General features: G+C 45.2%; 1 protein-coding gene across 1 annotated transcript in view; it reads right to left on the bottom strand.

Annotated features, from left to right (window-relative positions):
- Positions 1-20,313, bottom strand: part of MYO5C (myosin VC) — a 96,289-nt gene that overhangs the window by 65,223 nt on the left and 10,753 nt on the right. The window contains exons 4-9 of the mRNA XM_040620422.1: positions 18,937-19,047; positions 13,684-13,849; positions 12,954-13,098; positions 9,952-10,108; positions 1,463-1,606; positions 648-729 (exon numbers count right to left, since the gene is read on the bottom strand). Of these exons, the coding sequence (XP_040476356.1) occupies positions 648-729; positions 1,463-1,606; positions 9,952-10,108; positions 12,954-13,098; positions 13,684-13,849; positions 18,937-19,047 (805 nt within the window). The remainder of the gene's footprint in view (positions 1-647; positions 730-1,462; positions 1,607-9,951; positions 10,109-12,953; positions 13,099-13,683; positions 13,850-18,936; positions 19,048-20,313) is intronic.

Genomic DNA, 20,313 nt, shown 5'->3' with positions numbered 1-20,313 from the left:
ATAATGGCTTGAGTCATCAAGGAAGCTCAAATGGTGATAGAGATACTCTGTCTCAGAAGACAGGGAGATATGTCATACATACTGGAGAACAATCATCCAAGGAAGTTCAGATAAAGAAAAGTTTGGGGATTTGACAGCACCAAGTCCCAGGGGTCAGTAGGCCTTATTCAGGTGGTTCCAGTTACATGACCACTATCACCCATGAGCTTTGGAAAAAAACCCTGGAGTTGAAGGGTCTCCTCTCCTGGAGCCACCCTGCCCCTCAATCTATCCCCTTAGTTAGATGCATCAATTCTGTCCCCAAAACCCAAGGATCTGTCTTTGGATAGAATATTTTTAAAGTGATATTACTATAAGAAGAAATAAACCTTGGGGCGCCTGGGTGGCTCAGTCGGTTAAGTGTCTGCCTTCTGCTCAGGTCATGATCCTGGGATCGAGCCCTGAGTCAGGCTCCCTGCTCAGCGGGGAGTCAGCTTCTCCTTCTCTCTCTGCTCCCCTCCCCCCAACTCGTGCTCTCTCCCTCTTGCTCTGCTCCCTCTTTTCTCAAATAAATAAAATCTTAAAAAAAAAAAAGAAAATGAAATCAACCTGGAATTTAAGCCCCTACATAAAAGAGACACACTTTCCATGCATTATCCGCCACATACCCAATTTAAGATGTTTAAATTCCGACTGCTGGGCAGATGCACAAAGCTGATAAAAAATGTGGTAATTTCGTTCATTTTCCGACTGTAAAATAAAGAGAAGTCCTGAAATTACACCAGCCCTTTAGAAGTAAAAATAAGAGGTTTTTAATGGATGGGTCTTAGATGGCTAACCTGGATTGACATTTCTGCTCTCAGGGACACTGACATTTACCTGGGTTTTTTCTCTGATCAATAACACAGTGACCCAACCTGTGCCCCTCTGCTGGCTCAAGACCACCTTCCAGATAAGGACCCCAGAGAAAATGTTATTAAATGAAAATTTTCTGTGAAATGAGGATAATGTAATTTGTACAAGTTAAAATTTTTAAGAATAAATACAAGACTGTTACTCTCTTGGACCAAAACTATGGAATTTTCTCCATGTTACTGATGGAAGAGCCTTTCTCTTACGCTCCCCCCACTAGCTATAAACCCATTCCCTTCCTGGTAGGAAAGCCAGTCTAACAGCTTTGTCTGTTTCAAGAAGTTTTTGTGTTCTGGAAAGATAAACTTGATTTATGTTAAACTCTAAGGATCCAATATTAAAAAGCATAATTTTTCCCTTTAATGGATTCGTTTCACTCCACTGACACTGCATCTATCTGTCAATTTTTTGTTTCTAAGAGGCAGAAAAAAACAGTAAGCCAAGATGCAAATGCAAGATAGGAAATTCTATTCTTAAGTCACAGAGCAATGTAGGTTGTCTAGTGAGTATGTAAATGTAAACAGTACTTCAAAAGTTGGGGAAAAAGGAAATTTACTATTTTTATCCTTACTTGAAAGACGACTCTGGATTTCTCCAGCAGGTAAGTTCTCATGTTGGCTCCTATAATTTGATTTCTCTCATCAAAACTGATTTCTGTGTATTTCCCAAACCGACTACTGTTGTCATTGCGGGTGGTCTTGGCATTTCCGATAGCCTACAAAACACAGGCCTCTTAATAACGTTAAAAAGATCTTTGCATCCATATTATTGGAGCAGTTCCAATAGAATCCCATCCTGTATGTTGGGGAAAGGTCTGACTCGCAGAGGGAGGTTGGGAGGAGAGGAAAGCAGTCCAAAGCTCTCACAGAGCGTGACACACCATCAGCCTGCCGTTCAAAGCTCTCCTCCGTCTTGCTGGGAGACACTGGGCAGGATTAGAAAGGGCACAGGTTCTGATGTTTCATGGCCCCAGGTGTCTTTTCTTCTGTCTGTATAATGCTAGAAAGGTTATTTTACCTTTCCAAGCCTCCATTTCTTTATCTGTAGTGTGGGAATAACATGCATCTTGCAGAGTTGGGAGGATGACCTAAGATAACAGAAAGGACCTCAACACACCCACGCCCTGAATGTCACAGATGCGCAATTAAAAGAACACATCCCTCGTCCGAACTTCATTTCTATCCTTAGCTCTTACCACTTCCCTACTCGGACCTTCCACTCAACCAAAAACTGCCCTCTCCCATCCTTTCCATACTTCGGGCATGATTTTTGCTCTTACTTCTACTCTTGAACCTGTCTCTCCTCTACCCAACCCCTCCCCCCCCCAGCACTCTCCATCTGGAAGTACCTTTCTCATGCACACAAACTATACTTCCTGCCCAGGTCATCAAGCTTTCGGATGACACATATTTACTGAGTCCCTGCTATGGGCCACATGCATGGGAGGCAAAGGTGAGACAAGTGGACATGGTCCTGCCTCTCTGAAGCTTACTGTCTAGTAGGCGAGACCAACCCTAAACAAATAATCACATAAATTTATCCACTGTGCAGAGCCTCTGGACAACTTTTCTATTGCTATCTTAGATTGTGATCTATGTTTCCATTTAACTTTAAAGTAGACTATGGACTCTGGGAAACAAACTGAGGTCTTTGGGGGGGGGAATGGGATAGGCTGGTGATGGGTAGTAAGGAGGGCACATATTGCATGGTGCACTGGGTGTTATATGCAAGTAATGAATCATGGAACTTTACATCAAAAACTAGGGATGTACTGTATGGTGACTAACATAATAAAAAGTATTATTATAAAAAAATAAATAAACTTGCATTCCCTAATTTAAAAAAATAAAGTATGTTTATGTTAAAGGAGTCTTAAGACTTGGGGACTGGGGTGGGGGGAAGAAAAAAGATGGCGGAGGAGTAGGGGACCTTTTTTCAGCTTGGTCCCCTGAATCGAGCTGGATATCTACCAGATCATCCTGAGCACCCACGAAATCAGTCCAAGATGTAGGAAGATACACCTGGATCTCTACAAACGAACATCTCCAGCACTGAGGATTGAGGTATGAAGCAGGGAGCTGTGAATACGCCCACAGATATTGGAAGATAAACAGAAGGGGGAGGGAGCCGCCATGCTCAGGCACCAGGAAGCAGTAGCCACCTGCACTGGGGTGTGGGCCAGATTGAGGACCGGTAGCTGGGAGAAAGCAGACTGAGACTGGGAGCTTGGGAGCACGTGCGACCAGACTGAAAACCGGCGCTCCGGAGTGCGCGCGAACCATACTGAAACAGGGAGCTTGGGAGCATGCGCGGGAACCGGGGGCGGCTGGCGGTGTTAGAAGCATAAAGGACAGAGACGCGCCGGCCCTGGGAGCGAGGACTGGGAGAGTGGCTGTGGGGCGCACAACGTGGGATGCTGCAGGGTTTTTAGCAGCACCGACAGAAACAGAGTTAAGGTGGCCAGGAGAGCTCAGTGGAGAGCAGACTGCGATCTCTCTGTTCTGAGACAGAGGCTTGGATACAGCCACTGCTACTCTGACTCTCAGAAGAGTCAGAAAACCGCCAGGGAAAGCCACCAGAGAACAAAAGCCCGGAAATACCGGCTCGCGTTGTGCCCATCCCAAACCCCCCTAGCAGGGGACGGGGCAACTCTACCCAAACAGGGTTGCCTGAGTATCAGTGCGGCAGGCCCCTCCCCCAGAAGGCAGGCTGAAAAATCAAGAAGCCCACATCCCTAAGGTCCCAATAAAACAAGTGCACACTGCCTGGGTCCTGGTCAATAATTCGGGCTCTGGGCATCCCCGTAACCACTCCTCATCAGAATGACAAAGAGGAGGAATCCCCAACCAAAAAAAGAAACAGAGACTGTGGCCTCTGCCACAGAACTAATGGATATGGATATAACCAAATTATCAGAAACGGAGTTCAGAGTAACAATGGTCAAGATGATGTGTAGGCTTGAAAAAAATATTAACAAAAATATTAACGAGAATATAGAATCTCTAAGGGCAGAAATGAGAGCAAACCTGGCAGAAATTAAAAATGCTATGAATCAAATGCAGTCTAAACTGGATGTTCTTATGGCCAGGGTAAATGAGGCAGAAGAACGAATTAGTGAGTTGGAAGATGGGATGATAGAAAAGAAGGAAAAAATGGGAACTTGGCTCAAAAAAACCCAATCTCAAGAATGCAGATTACGGGAGATTTACTGACTCAATGAAACGTTCCAATGTCAGAATCATCAGCATCCCCGAGGGGGTGGAGAAAGAGAGAGGTCCAGAAGAGATATCTGAACAAATTATAGCTGAGAACTTCCCTAATCTGGCAAAGGAAACAAGCATTCGTGTCCAAGAGGCAGAGAGGACCCCTCCCAAGATCAATGAGAACAGACCAACACCACGTCACATAATAGCACAACTTGCAAATATTAGATACAAGAATGCAATCTTGAAAGTGGCCAGGGTGAAGAGATTCCTTACCTACAGAGGAAAGAACATCAGAGTAACGTCAGACCTGTCTACAGAGACCTGGCAAGCCAGAAATGGCTGGCAAGACATATTCAGAGCACTAAGTGAGAAGAACATGCAGCCAAGGATCCTTTATCCAGCAAGGCTGTCATTCAGAATGGATGGAGAGACAAGGACCTCCCAAGACCGGCAGAAACTGAAAGAATATGTGACCATGAAGCCAGCCCTACAAGAAATATTAAGGGGGGGGGTTCTATAAAAGTAAAAAGACCCCAAGAGTGATACAGAACAGAAATTTACAATCTATAGAAACAAAGACTTCACAGGAAACATGACATCATTAAAATCATATCTCTCAATAATCACTCTCAATGTGAATGGCCTAAATGCTCCCATAACATGCCACAGGGTTGCAGATTGGATAAAAAGACATGACCCATCCATATGCTGTCTATAAGAGACCCATTTTGAACCTAAAGATACATCCAGACTGAAAGTGAAGGGCTAGAGAACCATTTTTCATGCCAATGGACCTCAAAAGAAAGCTGGGGTAGCAATTCTTATAACAGACAGATTAGATTTTAAGCTAAAGACTGTAGTTAGAGATACAGAAGGACACTATATTATTCTTAAAGGATGTATCCAACAAGTGGATATGACAATTATAAATATCTATGCCCCCAACAGGGGAGCAGCTAGATACACAAGCCAACTCTTAACCAGAATAAAGAGACATATAGATAATAATATGTTAATAGTAGGGGACCTCAACACTCCACTCTCAGCAATAGACAGATCACCTAAGCAGAAACTCAACAAAGAAACAAGAGCTTTGAATGATATACTGGACCACATGGACCTCATAGATATATACAGAACACTACCCCCCAGAACAACAGAATACTCATTCTTTTCGAATGCGCATGGAACTTTCTCCAGAATAGACCATACACTGGGTCACAAAACAGGTCTCAACCGATACCAAAAGACTGAGATTATTCCCTGCATATTCTCAGACCACAATGCTTTGAAACTGGAACTCAACGACAAGGAAAAATTTGGAAGAAACTCAAACACTTGGAAACTAAGAACCACCCTGTTTAAGAATGATTGGGTAAACCAGGGAATTAAAGAAGGGCTTAAGCAATTTATGGAAACCAATGAGAACGAAAACACATCGGTCCAAAACCTATGGGACACTGCAAAGACGGTCCTAAGGGAAAATATGTAGCCATCCAAGCCTCACTCAAAAGAATAGAAAAATCTAAAATGCAGTTTTTATATTCTCACCTTAAGAAGCTGGAGCTGGAACAGAAGAACAGCCTAACCCGTGCATGAGAAGGCAGTTGATCAAGATTAGAGCAGAGATCAGTGAATTAGAAACCAGGAGCACAGTAAAGCAGATCAGCAAAACTATAAGCTGGTTCTTTGAAAGAATAAATAAGATTGATAAGCCACTGGCCAGACTTATTCAAAAGAATAAAGGACCCAAATTAATAAAATTATGAATGAAAGGGGAGAGATCATGACCAACACCACGGAAATAAAAAAATCATTAGAAACTATTATCAACAACCATATGCCAATAAATTAAACAACCTGGAAGAAATGGATGCCTTCTTGGAAACCTATAAACTACCAAGTCTGAAACAGGAAGAAATTGATTATTTAAACAGACCGATTAATTATGAAGAGATTGAGCAGTGATCAAAAACCTCCCCAAAAATAAGAGTCCAGGGCCTGACGGATTCCCTGAGGAATTCTACCAAACATTCAAAGAAGAAATAATACCTATTCTCCAGAAGCTGTTTCAAAAAATAGAAACAGAAGGAAAACTACCAAACTCAATCTATGAGGCCAGTATTACCTTCATCCCCAAACCAGGCAAAGACCCCATCAAAAAGGAGAATTACAGACCAATATCCCTGATGAATACGGATGCCAAAATTTTCAAAAAGATCCTAGCTAATAGGATCCAACAGTACATTAAAAGGATTATCCATCATGACCAAGTGGGATTCATCCCTGGGATGCAAGGGTGGTTCAACATTCACAAATCGATCAGTGTGATAGATCATATCAACAAGAAAAGAGTCAAGAACCATATGATCCTCTCAACTGATGCAGAAAAAGCATTTGACAAAATACAGCATCCTTTCCTGATTAAAACCCTTCAGAGTGCAGGGATAGAGGGTACATTCCTCAATTTCATAAAAGCCATCTACGAAAAGCCTACAGCGAATATCGTTCTCAATGGGGAAAAGCTGAAAGCCTTTCCCTTAAGATCAGGAACACGACAAGGATGCCCACTCTCGCCATTATTGTTCAACATAGTACTAGAAGTCCTTGCAACAGCAATCAGGCAACAAAAAGGAATAAAAGGTATTCATTACTTATTTTATTTATTTTTTATTGTAATAATATTTTTTATTATATTATGTTAGTCACCATACAGTACATCCCCAGTTTTTGATGTAAAGTTCCATGATTCATTAGTTGCGTATAACACCCAGTGTACCATGCAATACGTGCCCTCCTTACTACCCATCACCGGTCTATCCCATTCCCCCACCCCCCTCCCCTCTGAAGCCCTCAGTTTGTTTCTCAGAGTCCACAGTCTCTCATGCTTCATTCCCTCTTCTGATCACCCCCCCCCTTTCTTTATCCCTTTCTTTCATCTAAGGAACATAAGAACTAGGAAGATCGGTAGGAGAAGAAAGGGATAAAAGAATAAAAGTATTCAAATCAGCAAAGAAGAAGCCAAACTGTCTCTCTTTGCAGATGACATGATACTCTATGTGGAAAACCCAAAAGACTCCACCCCCAAATTACTAGAACTCATACAACAATTCAGTAACATTTCAGGATAAAAAATCAATGCTCAGAAATCAGTTGCATTTCTATACACGAACAATGAGACTGAAGCAAGAGAAATTAGGGAATCGATTCCATTTACAAAAGCACCAAAAATCATACTATATCTCAGAATTAACTTAACCAGAGAGGTAAAGGATCTATATTCTAGAAACTAGATCACTGTTGAAAGACATTAAAGAAGACACAAAAAGATGGAAAAACATTCTATGTTCATGGATCGGAAGAATAAACATAGTTACAGTGTCTATGCTACCCAGAGCAATCTACACTTTCAATGCCATCCCGATTAAAATACCAATGACATTTTTCAAAGAGCTGGAACAAACAGCCCTTAAATTTGTGTGGAACCAGAAAAGGCCCCGAATCACCAAGGACATGTTGAAAAGGAAAAACAAAGCTGGGGGCATCACGTTGCCTGATTTCAAGCTATACTACAAAGCTGTGATCACCTGGCACTGGCACAAAAACAGACACAGAGACCAATGGAACAGAATAGAGAGCCCAGAAATGGACCCTCGGCTCTATGGTCAACTAATCTTTGATAAAGTAGGAAAAAGCATCCAGTGGAAAAAAGACAGTCTCTTCAATAAATGGTGCTGGGAAAATTGGACAGCTACAGGCAAGGGAATGAAACTTGACCACTCTCTCACACCATACACAAAAATAAACTCCAAATGGATGAAAGACTTCGATGTGAGATAGGAATCCATCAAAATCCTAGAGGAGAACATAGGCTGCAACCTCTTCGACATCGGCCACAGCAACTTTTTTTCATGACACATCTCCAAAGGCAAGAGAAACGAAAGAAAAAATGAACTTGTGGGACTTCATCAAGATAAAAAGCTTCTGCACAGCCCAGGAAACAGTCAAAAAAAACTAAGAGGCAGCCCACGGAATGGGAGAAGATATTTGCAAATGACACTACAGATAAAAGACTGGTATCCAAGATCTATAAAGAACTTCTCAAACTCAATACATGAGAAACAAATAATTAAATCAAAAAATGGGCAGAAGATATGAATAGACACTTTTCCAATGAAGACATACAAATGGCTAACAGACACATGAAAAAATGTTCAAAATCACTAGCCATCAGGGAAATTCAAATCAAAACCACAATGAGATACCACCTTATGCCAGTTAGAATGGCAAAAATTGACAAGGCAAGAGACAACAAATGTTGGAGAGGATATGGAGAAAGGGAATCCCTCTTACGCTGTTGGTGGGAATGCAAGTTGGTACAGCCACTCTGGAAAACAGTGGGGAAGTCCCTCAAAAAGTTAAAAATAGAGCTACCCTATGATCCAGCAATTGCACTACTGGGTATTTACCCCAAAGATACAGACGTAGTGAAGAGAAGGGCCATATGCACCCCAATGTTCATAGCAGCATTGTCCACAATAGCTAAATTGTGGAAGGAGCCGAGATGCCCTTCAACAGATGAATGGATAAAGAAGATGTGGTCCATATATGCAATGGAATATTAGCCATCAAAAAGAACGATTTCACAACATTTGTAGCAACATGGACGGGACTGGAGGAGATTATGCTAAGTGAAATAAGTCAAGCAGAGAAAGACAATTATCATATGGTTTCACTCATTTATGGAACATAAGAAATAGCAGGGAGATCGGTAGGAGAAGGAAGGGAAGAATGGGGGGGTAAACACAAGGGGGAATGAACCACGAGAGACTGTGGACTCTGGGAAACAAACAGGTGCTTCAGAGGGGAGGGGGGTGGGGGACTGGGATAGGCCAGTGATGGGTATTAAGGAGGGCACATATTAAATGGAGCACTGGGTGTTATATGCAAACAATGAATCATGGAACACTACATCAAAAACTAAGGATACTGTATGGTGACTAACATAATAAAAAAAAAGACTTGGGGACTGGGTCTTATTCTTTTCCATCACTTCCTGTATTATGTGACACAGTGGCTTAAATAAAATAGGTAATCTGATAAATATTCATTGATGATTTTGATATGAGAAAACAGGAGGTCTAGGAATCTAATAGACTTATTTTTTTGCTGTGCTTCCAAACAAATCTAAGTCAATCCTTTTCCCATTGTGTAAAGCAGCCAGAGCTGGCCTTTGGACATCTCCTGAGCCTTTCAGATGCCCCTTCTCCCTTGAGGGCTGGCTCCTTAGTCCTGAGTGCCATCGCAGCTGGCCTTGCCCACACCTCTGACCTCGTTAGTGTTGTGCGGATGGATCAGCTCTCAGGGAGGGGAGGAGGAAGAGTCTTGATAAGGGGCATTTGCTAATTTGTAAGATGTAAATATTCCCACCATGACTGATGTCAAACTACCAAAGGTTTAATAGTTGTCTTGCAAAAAACTTCTGAATATTTATCGATCAGCTCGTGAAAGTTGGTGCACTTGGCTGGAAAACACCACTGGTCTCAGGGCACCAGTGCTGTCTATGGTTGAGGACATTTCATTTGGGATAGAAATGCAGACAGGGACTCCTGAAATCTGATTTCAGGAGCCCAGTGGATTGAGGAGAGAGCCTTGGTGGCAGCAGTCTCTACCCCAAGCTCCCTCAAATCCCACCAGAAACAGACTTCTTGGCTCTCTCCTGCCCTCACTTCCATGGTCTTTAAAGGGCAGGGACTCGAGTTAGCCAAGACACCACATACACAAAACAACCCACCCCTCCATCGTCACACACTGTCACCTGTGACCCTGCTCCCCACCCCCGCAGGCTGCATACCTCAGTTATGGGGTTCGACGCCAGAACCTTGTCCTCCACGTGCGTGTTACTGCCGGACTTGCTGACGGTGGCAAAGTACCTCATGGCGTAGCGAGCGGACACGGTCTTGCCAGCACCTGACTCCCCGCTTACAATGATTGACTGATTTTTATTGTTTCTAAAGCAAATAAAAGGACTTTTAAAATGTTTATTTCTTCCTATTAAAAAGGCAATATACACTCAGTAAGAAAAATGCAGACAAGCAGAAAGAAGGCAAACTATTTCATTACTCCAAGGTAACTGTTTTTAACATTTCCCATGAATTTCCTTCTAGTCTTTTTTTCTATGTGATCAAGCTGAACACACAGCTCTGTTTCCTGCTCTGTCCCCATGCTAAAGGTCCCCAAGACCACTCCTAGGTCAGTGACCTGCTAGGAGGACTCACAGGACTCAGCACATAGCCATGCTCATGGCTAAGATTTATGATAGCAAAAGGACACAAAATCAATCTGCAAAAGCCAGGCATAAACACTTCATGCCTCCAGCAATGAGTTACGACCAGCCACGCGAAGTGCTGTGCACCAGGGAAGCTCTTCAGAGATTCAGCGGCCAGGGTTTCACCGGGGGCTCGTCGCGCAGGCGTCTTCTGACGAGCACATACCAAAATTCCACATGCTCAGCATGAACGCCATCGTTTACACAAACAATTTAGGTTCAGTGCGTCACTCTCAGCAGTTAGGCAGGGTGGGAAACTTCCTAAAATCCAAGTTCCCAGAGGCTAGCCCTGGGCCAAGCTTGCAAGCAGGCCTCTGAAGATCGCCGTCTCGGGCCCAGGTCAACTCCTCTCTGTGTATCCCCACATAAACATAAAACATTTTAAAGACATTATTTGGAGAGCAATTATTCAAAATATGCTTGGGAACATATGTGCACAGTAAACTGACAGGTTCTACATAATTTAGAGATCTTTAAAAACTGTCTTCAACTTTTCACATAATGAGATGATGATAGAAACTTACTCAACGCTGTGCTAGGTATCCAGCATTGTTATATACTAGGCACTCCATGAATACTTTATATGGACTCTCATTTAAGCCTTGAAAAAAATTCTATGCCACATATACCCATTTTACAGAAGAATACAACAGCGGCTCAAAAAGAATAGTGACTCAAAAAGGCAAAGTGACTTGACCCAGGACACAGAGCATGCAGCCCCACTGTGGACACCAGGAGGACCTCAGAGCTAGAGCTCCTGTCCAAGACAGCAAGCCCCTGAGGACATGAGTGACAGACACCGCCAGTACCCTCTGGCCAGGTAGCACACAGAGGGGGTTTTAAAGCCAGGCTCTTCTCACTCCCAGTTTAGCATCAGCACGTCCAGCATAAACTTCTTTTTGTTCAGTACTGTTACAGTTAGACCTCAAAACGGGCTCTTCGAGCTTGAACCCGGCTCAGCCCTAGAGCTCCAGTGAGCTCATACTGCTGACACCCAGGAGCAGCCCTGGCCCATCGGGCTGTGAGCCATGGACTTCAATCACAGACATGCCCTGCAGACCTACAGGGAGCCAGGGCAAATCCCAGAACCATGGGTGTTTTGTAATTGGAAGGAAACTTGCTGTAGCAGAGACCAAAGTAACTGGCCATTAATTGGTAAATCTTGACCCAACATTCACCCTTTTCCTCCTTCTTAGAGACTATATCCCAGTTTTTAGTGGGCACACAGCTGCCCATATGGAAGACTATAGATCCCAGCTTTGCTTGCTTCTAGGCATGACCGTGGGAGTAGGTCCCGGCCAATGAGCTGCGAGCAGAGGTGTTTTGTGGGGTTTCCAGGAAGTCTCCTTAACCAGGCGGGGCACACACTTCCCCTCTGACATTCTATCGCCTAGAATATGGAGGAGAAGGCTAAGTTTTAGCTTGCCCTCAGGAGGAGAGCCTCATTCCAGGGACAGAGGATAGAAGGCATCGGGTCCCTGACGATTGGTGGGGTGCCATGCTCGTCCCAGACTACCCATCAGCCCATTAGCCTTTTTCGCAGGAGAGAACCATACACTGCTACTTGTTTATGCCAGCATTCCTGTCCCCTGATTACAGGCAGTGAAACGTGAATGGGTGCTCTCCGATGAAGGCACGAAAGCTGAGGAACTCAGATGCGGTGCCCGGGATGATGGGGTAAAGAGTTAGCAGGTGCAGGGCAATGATGGTGGCTCAACGGACTTCACAGGGGTGTCGCAAGACTTAAAGGAGATTGCTGCCCGGAAAGTTCTTTTGCAAACAATAAAAGGGTCTACAAAAATAAGATGGTGTTCCTATTCTTCATACTTTATGGATGAGGACATTGAAGCCGAAAGGAATAGTTATGGGACAAAGAAACGACACGTGGAGTCAAACACCCTGAGCAAACCTCCCAGCTCGCTTGCTGGGTGACCTTGGGTGGGTGATCCCCAAATCTCAGCTTAATGCCCAGATATCTCCATCACAGGCCCGTCTGAGGGCACCCACGATGATGTACAGGAACGTGTGCCCAGTGCCTGGTCCACAGGACACTTTTAATAAATGTTTGCTAGTGAAACGAGAACTCCCCAGGGCCATACAAAACACGGGTGGCAAAATTAGGATAAAACTCAAAATCTCTTACATCTAAAAACCTGTGCTCATCTATCATAAGATTTTGCTGGCCTGAATCGGGGAAAAAGTTTCAACATGCCACAGTGGAGAATAAATCAATATTCCTCCAACCAAACACACCGCAAGAGAAGCATCTGCCATTCCCAGACTGGGAGGTCTGACTTTTGACCAGCTAGAAGAAAGAGGAACCAGGAAACTTGGTCTAGCCGGGTTACAACGGCAGTCGTTTGCTACTACGCTATTAGGTGGTCCGCTCTACCAAGCACCCCCTCTGGTCTCATGGTCACCTTTAGTAAGATCAATGCCAGAGGTTTCCCCTCCACTGTGAGGGCCCAGCACACGCAGGGGCGGGGCGCTGGGAGAGAAAGAGGAAGCCCTGCCCAGCAGGAGGCTACCTGGCCATCTGCTTGTAGGCCTCTTCTGCCACAGCAAATATATGCGGGTCCATATCGCCCATGTTCTGCCCACTGTAGGCGTGGATGATGGCATCTCCGTAGATCGGCAACTGCTTGTAAGGATTCATGGCCACCAAAATGATTCCTGGGGAAAGATGTCCGATGCAGTGCTGGGGTTCTTACTGTCACCTGCTTCTCCAGGTTCTTTGGAGCAAGCCCAGCTCTGCCAGTTATTAAACCTGCCATGTGACTTTGGGCAGGTCACGTAATGCTCTGGATCTCAGTTCCCTGTGGACGCCACCCACATTTCTGGGCAACTGTCAGGGTTGGAAGAGATGACAGATGGGAATGCCCTACAACTGAAAGATTTTGCAATTCTCAATGTAAATATAATGATAACATCATTGCCCAAAATAGATAATATATGTATCACATCCAGTGAGAAACTCAAACACAAGCTTTATCCAGATATATTTTTCTTGGGTCTGATCTTAATTCTTGGGAAAGATTCTCCCCACCTGTAGACACTTCTGTTTACAACAGACTCTTGAAGATCAAATGTCTGTGCTTGTTAGACAAAAATCTGGGCAAATGTCTAGGTCTGAGTATACATTTTGGCAGAAGTCAACATTTCTAACGTAAACATGATATAAAATGTACTCAGGACACCCTAGACAGCAAGCACGGAGTTTCTGGGTCATTCCTGCTCTTTTAGAATTGCTCTCCTTACCACTGTAGGTGTAAATGAGTTTGGATTCTGCAAAGCGGATTCTGAGATTGTGCAGGACCGCGGGCTCGTGGAGATAGCTGAGGGCCGTGAGGTCATTCTCACCCACGAGGATGTCAGGGTTCCGGAGCGGAGGCAGAGATTCCGGATCAATGGAATAATCCAGCTCCTGTGGACAAAGATGAAATTAAAGTTCTGGAAGTAAAAGACTCTTGGTGTTTCTGAACTCCCATCCTCTGTCCTATCTGCCCCCTATCAGACTCTGAAAAACAAACTTACACCTATCAAAGAGAAAATAATCTCCATGGCTGACTCTTGGGAAATGGGAGCCAGGGGACCAGGGTATTGGCTGTGTGCCCTAGGGCAAGTTACTCACCCTTTCTGGGCGAGTGAAAAGACTGGGTGGAGCTACAGGACCTCACTGAAGCCTCAATGACAGGTGACAGGGAAGCCACATGGGCAGGGACCTGGGCACGCGATCCCCAACTCTACCGGAGGGGGTCCACTTGTACGTAGTTTAGATGCTGAGTGCCATGGAAGTTTTGCTTGAAAACAGGGTTCTGCTGGGTGGTGAGACATGTCTGAAGGAGCCCATGTGGGTGATGGTCTCTCTTTGAGGGGGCCCGGGTGCTCCTGACTCCTGTCTTTAACTCCAGGCTGCCTGCTCCTGTCACCCTCAGCCCCGCGCTGAGTAACTTGCTGGGGATGGTGTTTCCTCCGCCGGATTTTGCCCAGCATCCTGAAAGCAGTTGCCTGAGCAGAATGAAGGAGAGGTCAGCAAGCCCTGGGGTGTCCATACCACAGGTGACTGGGCTCCAAATGTCAGAACATCAAGGGACTTGATGACCACCTGCTCTAACTTGCTTCACTTTCATTTCACAGCCTGGGGAAGTGACTTGAGCAAGATCCCCCAGCAAGCTTGTTTCCCTTCCACATTCCTAGGCCGCCTTCCTTCTGATCCCCCGTCCTGAACCAGCTCCACACGGTGACCGGCTGCCCCCCTCACAGGTGCCCACTGTGCAGACCCTGCCAAGTATTCGGCACTCCTCAAAACTGCCTTCCAAGGAGGGCATGACTCCCCTAATCAACGGCCAAGGAGACAGCGTCAGAGACGGTATGCTCCTTGTCCAAGCTCACACAGTTCGTAGGGATCTGGCTGACTCTGAAGCCTGCGTCACGATGCCTCCTGTCAACGCCAACAGGGTTTTGCTTGTCGGTGACTTGGTCGGTCTGTGTGGCCTGAGAACAGCTCAGGGCAATCCAGGCCAGCTGGATTAAATCCTAGCTGCGTGCTCTGTTTTCAACGCAAATACATTTGTGGGTTGGCCCCAAGCAGAGTTACTATTTTTCCCTGTTTTATTGAGAAATCATTGACATAAAGCACCGTATAATTTGAAGGGGTACGACGTGATGGTTTGCTTACATATACTGTGTAATGATTAGCACGGCAGGTTTGGCTAACCCCCATCATTTCTACCAATGTAATAAAAAAAGGGAGAAAAGAAAAAAGACAAAAATTTTCTCCTTGTGATTTCTCAGGACTTAGCTGAATTGTCCTAGCAGTGTAGCCCCAGCCGTTTGTATCTGTTGATCCCCTTCCTCCAATTCCCCCTCCCCGACCCCTGCCTCTGGTAACCAGATGTCTGATCTTTTTTTCTACGGGTTTTGCTCTGTTTTGTTTTAGATTCCACATATAAGTGAGATCCTACAGGACTTGTCTTTCTCTGATTTATTTTGTTTAGAATAATGCCTTCAAGTTCCAACCATGTTGTCACAAATGTTAGGGCTTGTTTCTTATGACTAACGTTCCACTGTACGGAGGCTCATACGCGACGACTTCTTTACCCGTTCACCTGGCGATGGACAGCCACGTCAGTGATTCCACATCTTGATTACTGTGAATGCTGCTGCTATAAACATGGGGGTGCACAATGTTCATAGCAGCAATGTCCACAATAGCTAAATTGTGGAAGGAGCCGAGATGCCCTTCAACAGATGACTGGATTAAGAAGCTGTGGTCCATATATACAATGGAATATTACTCAGCTATCAGAAAGAACGAGTTCTCAACATTTGCTGCAACATGGACAGCACTGGAGGAGATAATGCTAAGTGAAAGAAGTCAAGCACAGAAAGACAACTATCATATGATTTCTCTCATCTATGGAACATAAGAACTAGGATGATCGGTAGGGGAAGAAAGGGATAAAGAAAGGGGGGGTAATCAGAAGGGGGAATGAAACATGAGAGACTATGGACTCTGAGAAACAAACTGAGGGCTTCAGAGGGGAGGGGGGTGGGGGAATGGGATAGACCGGTGATGGGTAGTAAGGAGGGCACGTATTGCATGGTGCACTGGGTGTTATACACAACTAATGAATCATCGAGCCTTACATCGGAAACCGGGTATGTACTGTATGGTGACTAACATAATATAATAAAAAATCATTAAAAAAAAATAAACATGTGGGTGCAGATACCTTTTTGAGTTAGTGTTTTTGTTTCCTTTGGATATATTCCTAGAGGAGGAACTGCTGGATCATATGGTGGTTCTATTTTAAAATTTTGTGGGTTCTCCATTCTGTTTTCCATAGTGGCTGCACAATTTATAATCCCACCAACAGGGCACAGGGCTCCCTTGTCTCCACATCCACACAACATGTGACCTTTTGTCCTTCTGATGACGGCCGTCGCAGTCGGCGCGAGGCGATACGGATGGTGGTTCTGATGTGCGTTTCCCTGATGACTACCCGTGCCGAGCACCTTCTCACGTGTCTGTTGGCCGGCTGCACGTCTTCTTCAGAAAAATGTCTGTTTATGTCCTTTGCTCATTTTTAACTTTGTTTTTTTTGCTATTGAGTTTTAAGAATTCCTTTTTTTCAGCAGTATTGATTTTTTTTAAAACTTAAACATTTTTTATATTAGTTTCAGAGGTAAAATTTAGTGATTCATCAGTTGCATAGAACACCCAGTGCTCATTACATCAAATGCCCTCCTTAATGCCCATCACCCAGTTACCCCAGACCCTCACCCACCTCCGCTCCAGGAGCCCTCAGTTTGTTTCCTATAGTTAAGAGTCTCTTATGACTTGTCTCCGTCTCAATTTTCATCTTATTTAATTTTCCTTCCCTTGCCCTATGTTCATCTGTTTTGTTTCTTAAATTCCACATATGAGTATATTTTGGATAATACCCCCTTATCAGACATATGGTTTGTAAATACTTCTCCCCTTCTGTAGGTTGTCTTTTCACTTTGTGGATAGTTTCTTTTGCTGGGCAGAAGCTTTTTAGTTTGATGTAGTCATACTTGCTTGATTTTTTTATTTCGTCGCTCGTGCTTTAGGTGTCAAATCAAAAAACATCACCAAGACTCACGTCAAGGAGACTTACTCCTATGTTTTCTTCCAGGAGTGTTGTGGTTTCAGGTCTTACTTTTAAATCTTTAATTCATGTTAATTTTTGTGAGTGATGTAAGATAAGGGTCAAGTACAATATTTTTAACCTACACATTTTTATTTTGATAATAAAATTTTAAAAATGCTGCTCAGCTATGATTTTTCTTTCCCTGAGCTTTTCTGTTATCTATTTTAAATCAATAACCTCCTTTTCCAGTTCAGCCCCTGTGTGTGTGTGTATATGTGTGTGTGTGTGTGAGAGAGAGAGAGAGAGAGAGAGAGAGAGAGAGAAACAGGAGAGTCTTTGGAGGAAGGGCAGAAAATGTAAAGAATATTAGATGAACAGCTGGAGGCACAGAACAGGCTTTGTCCCCCATGAGAGAGAAGAAGGGTTAAGCTAAGGAGCAGTCTGGCTGCCTGCTCTCTTACCTGCCTCTCCTGGGCTCGGGTGCAGAGCCAGGAATGTGCTACCTGAAGCCCTGCTGATACGACTACAGCAGCAAGTGGCTACTGCCCCTGCAGTCGTGAGATTTTGCTTCCCAGAGCCACCTGCTCCCTAATGAGAACCTGGGCGGTGCGTGGGAGGCGCTCAACCAGGCTGCAAGGAGCCACTGGTGGGAAAGGGTGAGCGTGGCGTCCTTCCTACGGGCCTCTCTTGAGTCGGCCCGCACACGCACACACCCACACGCATGCAAACACACATACGCACACACACGGATCATCTCATTTGATCTTCAGCAGCCTGTCACTGCCGTGCTGTTCTGAACTCCAATGTGCATGTGAAGAAACCCAGGGGCTCACGGCTGTAGACTTAGCGAGTGGCCATGGCAGGCTTTGAATCCAGATAGAATGATTCTTGAAGAAGTGCCCTAAACCGCTATGCTCATATGCTCATCTCCATTCCCAGGATCTCAGGAAATGACTCCCAAATCCAGGGCAGTCTGATTGTAAATATTGTGTCCTGTTTCTACAGAGACCATGTGCATGACTCAAAAATTCCAGCATTTTAATATTCATAGGATATTCCCTGGACCAAATCTAACATCCAGATGGAACACGAACCCTTTGTCCAGCTCTGCATCCAGAAACTTGATGCTATGGATCCAGTGGGTGTCATTACGGCTATGGAGCAAAGGACAACTCATGGTAGATGCTTAAGTAATGGTAAACTCTGCTGGAGCTGGTACTCAAAAGACATATCTGGCCTTTGGGAGGACCTGCTCACAGGCACCCTGGGGAGCACAGAAACCACCACTGACATGATCCAGCCACACCAGCACGGACAGGCTCCTCACAATGTCACACAAAGCTGGGCATTCCATTCCTGTCCTACCTCCCATCACTTTCCTAATCACCCTGCCACACACCCCCCTGGAGGTCCCAATTCTTGCCTGTTTCTACCACCCATGGACGGACTTTCTCTCCTTCCCACTGCTCCCTCTCCCTTCCTATTTTCTATCTCCCTCCTCTATTTCTCTGCCTCTTCCCATCTTGAGATTTCTTTCTACCAATTTATGCGTTGGGCTCAAACCACCTCCCTCCAAGTTTCTCATCTTTGCCCAGTCTCTCTGCTGAGACCCATGAAACCAAAATGGCGGATCGATTTTCAGCATTCTCCCCGCCATGCTAGGTCCTTGGGGATGCAGCACAGGGCACAGACCTGCTTCCTGTGTCTCTTTCCAGAGAGAGGCCCTGGTGACACAGGGCGCTTGGTGCTTTCATTAGGGCAGTGTCAGGCGTGCGGCACAGACAGGATCTACAGCACCAGCTGGCCACGCCCACGGGGCCATATGTCACCCTCCACACACGGCCCAGTTACCCGTTTACATGTTGTGGCAGCCACGGCCAGCAAGGACCCTCACCGTTCCATCCTCCAGCAAGAGTCGCAGGACTTTGTCACCAACTCTGTAGTCTTTGGCTATTTCAGCAGACTTCCAAACTTCTTCAGGATCGGGAATCCATACCCTGTTGTACTGACCAACACAATAAAGCAGCCTTAATTTCAGCACTTTGAAAGCAAAAACACAGATCATGAGATCATGAGACTCAGGGAGCTTTCTGTCTGCTCAGTCAGTTCCCTCATCGGGAACACTTTTACCGAACTTTGGCTTGTGAAGTAACCTTCAGTGTGTCTGTGATGCACCAGACCCAGCTGCTTCATTTTATGGGCAATGGAATTCCCAAAGCTTCCGGAATACACCCTGAAAACTGAAAGCCTGGGGATGGAGAGGACGTCTTGAGTCCCTTCATGGGAAATCTGAGAGCTCTTAACAAGAGTTGGAGCAGAGGGATTTGGTTCACCACGGATTGGTTCTGGGGCTCTGGGCCAGACACTTAACTTCTTGTGCCTTGTTTTTCTCATCTACAAAGTAGGTATAATACCTACTTCACAGGTTTCCTGGGAGGTGAAATTAGAATTTGTAGTTGAAAGCACTCTGCCAGATGTTACGGAACTATTGCTACAGCAGTGTTATTTCAGTCTTACTGCACTGGTCGGTAGCCAAGGTTTCCCACTGCGGGAAATGTGGAAGGCCAGATGCAGCCACTGAGCTCAATTCCCAACAGGTGAACGCAACACCTGACTCAGGGCTGGTACGCAAGTCCTTAGGCAGAACCACACTGCTATGTACTGAATGTGCTTCTATCCCCAGCCCCCAAATTCATATGTTAGAGCCCTAATCTCCAATGTGACTGAATTTGGTGATAGGGTCTTTAAGAGGTTACCACGGTTAAACGAGGTCCTAAGGCCCTGATCTGATGAGATTAGTGTCCTTGCAGGAAGAGACGCCAGAGAGCTCACAGGTAAACTCTCTCTCCACTTGCATGCACCACAAAAGGCCATGTGAATACACAGCAAGAGAGCAGCTGTCTACACCCCTGCACTTCTCAGCCTCCGTAACTGTGAGAACGTAAGCACCTGTTGTTGAAGCGCCCAGGGCGCAGTCTCCTGGGGAGGCAGCCCTGGAGACTGACCCGTGTGTCTAATACGCTCACACACTGGGAGGGGGCGGTGTCACTCTCCAGAACTCACCAGTGGCACCTCAACGCTGCTCAAGATAGAGACAAGGTGGCTGTCATGTCTGTCACAGGGCCGATTCATTCCTCTCCTCCTGCCTGCAGCATGCACGGACTACCCTTGCTTCTCCTCCCCGACCCCACGTCTCATACTGTCCTGCAGCGCTCTTCATCTGTTTGTCCATCCGTTCATCCATTCATTCATTCCACAGACACTCGCTAAG

Source organism: Ursus maritimus, unplaced genomic scaffold (assembly GCF_017311325.1).
Source record: "Ursus maritimus isolate PB19 unplaced genomic scaffold, ASM1731132v1 scaffold_35, whole genome shotgun sequence".
Classification (NCBI taxonomy): Eukaryota; Metazoa; Chordata; class Mammalia; order Carnivora; family Ursidae; genus Ursus; species Ursus maritimus.
Note: the sequence above shows the minus strand (reverse complement) of the source record. Positions and strands in the feature narration are given on the sequence as shown.